Source organism: Penaeus monodon, chromosome 41 (assembly GCF_015228065.2).
Source record: "Penaeus monodon isolate SGIC_2016 chromosome 41, NSTDA_Pmon_1, whole genome shotgun sequence".
Classification (NCBI taxonomy): Eukaryota; Metazoa; Arthropoda; class Malacostraca; order Decapoda; family Penaeidae; genus Penaeus; species Penaeus monodon.
Window position 1 is genome coordinate 11,080,873 of NC_051426.1, and position 6,655 is coordinate 11,087,527.

General features: G+C 36.6%; 1 protein-coding gene across 1 annotated transcript in view; it reads right to left on the reverse strand.

Moving 5' to 3' along the window:
• Positions 1 to 2,922: 2,922 nt before the first annotated feature.
• LOC119598569 (ankyrin-1-like) overlaps positions 2,923 to 6,655 on the reverse strand; it is a gene marked incomplete in the record, with an annotated part of 15,903 nt that continues 12,170 nt past the window's right edge. Inside the window, 4 exon segments of the mRNA XM_037948210.1 lie at positions 2,923 to 3,505; positions 3,801 to 3,875; positions 4,638 to 4,766; positions 5,112 to 5,240. Of these exon segments, the coding sequence (XP_037804138.1) occupies positions 3,089 to 3,505; positions 3,801 to 3,875; positions 4,638 to 4,766; positions 5,112 to 5,240 (750 nt within the window).

The following is a 6,655-nucleotide window of genomic DNA, read 5'->3' on the forward strand; positions in this document are numbered from 1 at the left end:
TTTCTAACATGTACATACACTGTATATAAATGGGAATGATCAAAGATACACATTTTCTTTGGGTGATCTCTTCATAGTTACGTAGATGAAAGAAGAAAAAAAAGAGAATATTAATTCAAAGAAAGAAGCATTATTACCATTATTACAAATCTTAATCACTATTTATATCATCATTGTCTTTATTATCATCATTATCTTGTTGATGATGATGATGATGATGACGATGATGATGATGATGATGATGATGATGATGATGATGATGATGATGATGATGATGACGATGATGATGATGATGACGATGACGATGACGATGACGATGACGATGACGATGACGATGACGATGACGATGATGATGATGATAATTATAATGATGACACTAATAATAGTAACAGTAATAATATTGACAACAATAAGATTAATAATAATAACAATAATAATTAGTGAAGAACAGTAACCGCCATTTGAAAGTGGTAGTAACATTTACTAACTCGTAGGCCCCAGAATATTCACAACAATATATTTGTTCATACTGCAGAGACGTAAAAATATGTGGAGCAATATAATTAGAGGGATTAATGATTATTTTGTGACATGCTCTGGAACTTGATTTTATGTATTTCTAATGTATATTTCTGTGCTGTGTTTTTTTTTTTCGATTATAATGATATAGGGCTGTAATGGCCACTTTGGGTTGCATTGCGCGGTATTCTTTTAACGGGGTCCACACAAATTCGCCAAGGAAACTGCATTCGTAAATTATTACTTTCTTAACCCGTTTCCGATCCGACTTTGATTCACTATAGTAGGAAACTGCATATTACTATGCTATAGAAATATACGTACATAGACTCTTATCGTGTAGAAAAAAGAATTGTCAATAATTTCGTTAACATCGAATTGTTCGTAGAGCCCGGCGTAGGCAACCGCTCGACACTCCCTCTCTCTTATCAGCTCAAGTGGTTGCTGCTGCGTCTTCCTTTTCAGTCGAAATGTCAAGAAAAGGACAAAATAGTAATGACTCTCTTTGTCTGTCCTCGATGGAGAGCAGCGCGGAAAACAGACCGCGCTAGAATTCGCAACAATCGGAGAGTTGTGTGAAGGGGGGAGGCAGTGAATTCTCCGGAGGAACGCCATGACGCTATTCCAGGCATTCGAGTTTCTTAATCGCATTCGTGTTGACATATGTTTGGAAGGTATGAATGAGAACGAATATCTTCACAATAAAGGTTTCATTTATATCTTCGTATGAATATCTTCACAATACAAGATATATATTTGCTCGGTTTCGATTATATCTTCGTCAGAAAGACATGCATTTCCGACGGAGATATAATCGAAACCGGTCAAATACATCTGTTGTATTGTTAAGATATTCATTCTCAATTCATACCTTTTATACATTCGCGTGTTTCTCCTGAGCTCAGCTAACTCCCCTCATATTGTTATGACCTTTAACTTTGTTTGGTTAATAATGAATCATCCAAATGGGTAAGCTTAATTTTCAAAGGGAGCTTTTATTATTATGTCTTCACATAAATTTGTACACAGAGAGGAATAAGACCGTTGTAGGTGAAGTAAAGTTTTAGATTATTACCCAGTACAATGTTAGGGTAGAGTAAAACGGTTCTTTCTTTTTTTAATGAATTAATAGATCGTCATATTCTTTTGTTATAATAAATGTATATATATTTTTGTAGATTTATGGGCTTCTATTACTTCCAGTACCATGTTACTGGGACTTATGAGAGGACAGTGTTTAATTAGTAGGTACACATAGAAATGCTATGACCAAACGCCTGACTGATCATGCCACTACAACCAGAATTAAGCAGCCAGAATAATAATTATTATAAACTTTCAGTCAAGTAACTTTAAGCTTGGTATTTAGCCATTCCTGGGAAGTATCCTAGGTGCCTAGCAAGATTTACAATATGTGTTTTGAGTTCTAATGTCGAACTGAATGAATTTAGAAGTTCATTTTGATTTTCCCTTTTGATTTATAAAACCCATTATACGTGTTAACCCAAGTTGGGCAAAAAGCATAACATATGACTTGTTATCGGAATTCAGAAGGCGCTAGCAATAAACTGTCACGTCAAAGAAATAAGTTGTTTCCTTCAGGCCAAATCCTCCTGCCGTTGAAGGTGCCAATAATGGCTAATAGGATAATAGTATATGTGATATTGATGATAACAATTTAATGATAGTAGTATTAATTCTGCTGCTGCTGATAATAATACTAACGTTAGTGATAATGATAATGTTAAAAATGATGATGACAATTGTAGCAATAATAATGATGAAAGTAGTAGTAGTAGTAGTAACAATAATGATAATACTACTTAAGATGGTAATGACAGTGATGATAATATTGATATTAATTGATGATGATAATGAGAATAATAATTAGGTAAACTAATATCATCTTTAACCGAAAAAACATATGTAGATGAAGGTGAACCGACAAAGTGTTGTAAAAATCCATCAGAAAATGTTTTTATTGAGCGTTTGGTCGCATACAATTTTTGAAACGCGTAGGTATAAATAGAAACACCTTTAGAGTCTCAGAGAAAACACAAAAACTATTTTTGTATTTCATACGATTAACTGTCCGATAGACGTATTTAGCATCAACAGACATATTCGGTACTTAACTATCCAAAGAAAAGTAAATACTAATTATCGTAATGATGAGGATGAGGAATACCATAATAATGATGATAATAATAATAAAATTTATGTTTATAATGATAAGCTAAAACAGCAACAAATTGCAATATCACCTTTTTTATTAGTAGTGTTTTTAATGTCACTTGCCCGGGAAAAGCAGCAAATTTTAAAACCTATGAGAAAGGCGTTTGTCCTTTCTACATAGTCATCGCATATGTTTTTTTGGAAAAAAGGTAACATTAAACGGTATAATTAGAGTGCAGTGAACACCTGCATGGGTTTCTTTATTTTTTCTGCTATTGTCTTTGCTTTTAATCCCTTCTCCCTAAGCTTCTGTTTTCTCTCTCTCCGTCCATTCACGCCCCTGCAGGAGGTGCAACTCGCTCGCCGCCCGTGGGTATCACTTCCTACTTTATTCTCATGGAGATTCGTCTTCAGTCTCTGCCTGAGAAGACTGGAAAATCTCGTATTCACTTCCTCCGTCTGGAGTCTCGTCCTCGCATCGTGCTTGGGGAGACTCGGTCCTTTCGCTTGGCCAACGATTTCTTCTCCTTCCGGTTCTTGCTTGCGGAGAATCTCTCCTAGGGGCTGCTTGCGGGGTCCTGGTCCAGTTTGTTGACTGGCGATCTTCGTTCTCCCTTCTGTTTTCTGACCGAGAACTTGCTCTTGTTCTCCCCATGCCTTCTGCTTGCGAAGTTCTCTTGGTGTCTGCTGCTTGCCGAGACTTTTTCCTCCTCGCTCCCTGTCGGAATCCCTCCCTGCATGCGTCTTGTGGCACAAACACAGGCGAGTCCGGGCGCTGAGAATTATCCGTCGGCCCTGCTTGAAGAGACTCCTATACCCCAAAGAGAAGAAAAGTGTCAGCAGTATCTCTATCAATCTACTTATCTATATATGTGTGTGTGTACGTGTATTTGTGCGTGCGTGCGTTTCTCTGAGTTTGTTTTCATATGTGCGCATGTGTGTCTACGTACCGATGCCTGATATTCCTCCATGTATATACCATACATACACCCATACACAAACAAACATACACACACACACACACACACACACACACACACACACACACTGTATCCACTATACGAATACTCAAATAAATAGAGTATACATACACACCATACACTTACCTCCAATTGGCTTTCTTTTACTTCCAGCATCGAGTTCAATCGTCCACACTCTGCCTCTTGCTCCTTTAGTTGACGCTGTGTAGAAGAGATTTAGGAACTTATTATCCGGAAAGGAAAAACTGGCAACTCGGAACCAGATTCAGGATTACTCCGATTCGCCAAGTTTTTTTTTTCCCGCTCATGTTTTGCATTTTCAAACGTATAGGCAATATTTTTCTTAATTGCTTTTTCTGAAATTCACTGCCTTCTTTGTTTTTATTTTTCAACCGAGACCGAGACTGCGTGAGTTGCCGTTTCTTCTTTTTCTGCGATTGATTGGAACGTGATTAAATTTTCAAGCCAAGTCAGATGGTTCGTTTTGATAATGGTAGACAGTATTCCAATTACGAACGTTTTTCTTGTCTTTACTTGTTATCATTATCGTTATTACCATTTTTCAAAAATCTTTATTTATTCATTTTTTTAAATTATTATTATTATTATATATATATATTTTTTTTTATAGAATTCTCATTATGCTTGTCATTATTCATCCTGTCATAATTAATACCATCAAAGTCATCATCGCGTGTATATATACATACATATTTATACACACACACGCATGCATCACTGATCCGTTCATATATATATATATATATATATATATATATATATATATATATATATATATATATATATATATATATGTACACACACACACACACACACACACACACACACACACACACACACACACACACACACACACACACACACACACACACACACACACACACACACACGGCTAAATGTCGTTTCCTCCTCCCCTTCACTCACGGCCGACTTCCTCCTCACCTTCAACGTCCTGATCCTCTTGTTTCGAGTCTTGAGCGTCTCCTGAGCGTCCTTCAGTTGGTTCGCTGCCTCGGCTTCCTTCAGGTGCTGCTCGTTTCTGAGACTCAGCAGTTCCTTCGTATTTTGTTCCTTAAAGGGAGATACAGGGTTGGTGTTCTTTTATTGCGCGTTATTCCCATCGACTCATTACGAATGTTATACGACTGTATAAGTATAATTAGCAACAGAAAATGTATGTGCACTTGAAATAAGAATCTTTTCATGTACAGAGAAAAAAAAATGTTTTTATCATTTCCATTACGGACATGTGTTGTCTATATACGAGAGCGACAGAGAAATGCATGTACGTGTATTTGTGTATGCAAGTATGTAAGATTACATCTGTGCGAATATATGTGTATTCTCGCCTGTTTTTTTTTTTCTTTTCTTTTCTTTTTTTTTGAGGGGGGGGGGGCACTCAGATAATAAACTCACCTGTAACAACCTTATCGTGTCCTGCAGAACGGAAACCGTCGTCTCCTGTTCCCTGACCTCGCCGGATGCTTCGATCTCCCTATCTCGTCGTTCTTCTGTTTCTCCTTGACTTTCCCCAAGACGTTTTTCCTGGAACGGACCCCGATTAGTGTCCTGGGCCTTTACTTAAAGATATTCTCAGCGTCGCTAGGAACTCCTGACCCCCAAGACATCCTAACTCACACCTAAATTTAAGGAATGTTCTTTAGGACGCTCCTTAGCAGACTCAAACGGAAGGAGAGTTGGCGAAGTGTCCTCAGGGTAGTTGCGAGTTCACGAGTGAGCAAAATGTCCTATAATTAAAACAGCCTCGTTCGCCAGTATGATTTTTTTTTTTTTTTTTTTTTTTTTGTGCTCGGAAAAAAAAAACACTTACGAGAAATTTGGCAACGTTTCACTCAGGAGATGCGAGGAGTCACAGTGGTTAATAATGATAGTCAATGAGTTTATTCAGAACTAATCATCGATATGAAACTATTAACTATATATACATCTCTACAAAAAATATATCTATTAGCATTGGCCAATTATACCTTCTCTAGATTTTCACCTGTGATATTCCTCTTGCTTTTAGCGTAATTTCTGATATCCACATGAAAATTCATAAACGTGCATAACATTTTTTATATATCATAAGTCTTGCACTTAAGTTCAATAAAAAAAGGCTACTTTAGTGGATATCCAACTCATTTCTTTATTACAAAATATCCGCTAACTTTGTTGAACGAAAAATATCTTAAAGCAACCTTTTTTTCATGCATGTATCCAATAGTTTACCGTGTAGGCATAACATGCAAGAAGCAGGACAAAACCCATTACAAGCAATCTCCGTTTTCATTTTTAACCATTACTTTCCAATTATCAATAATATGGATTCCACCGTGTTAAAGAAGGCGAAGAGAGAACCAGAATAGCGAAAAATAGATGTATATAATTCTAAATACTCAATTATTTACTAGCTTTACATGCTTCTGGAAGTAAAAGGTTTCTCTGACTTTAGAAGTATCTGATCATTGATATTGTTTATCATCATTATCATCATCATCATCATCATTATCATTATCATTATCATTATCATTATCATTGTCATTATCATCATCATCATCATCATCATTTTTTTACAATTAAGTCAATTCCTTATTCGTCCATTAATGTCTTCGTGGGCAGGAGGACGAAAGACCAAAGGAAGGTAAGGAACCAGGATACATAGTGTCCCTCCCAGAACAGCAGTCCCCTCACAGGACACAGCACTGGCGGAATATATGGGAAACAAATAAATAACAACAACAACAACAACAACAACAATAATAATAATGATAATGATGATACTTAGAATAATAATAAACAATAACAACAGAATAAAAACGAGTGGACTACTGGTTCACAGAGCTGTTTGGGAGTTTCCATTCTCTGTCTCAGCCTGTCTCTTTCTCCCTCTCTCTCTCTCTCTCTCTCTCTCTCTCTCTCTCTCTCTCTCTCTCTCTCTCTTCTCGTCTCTCTCTTCT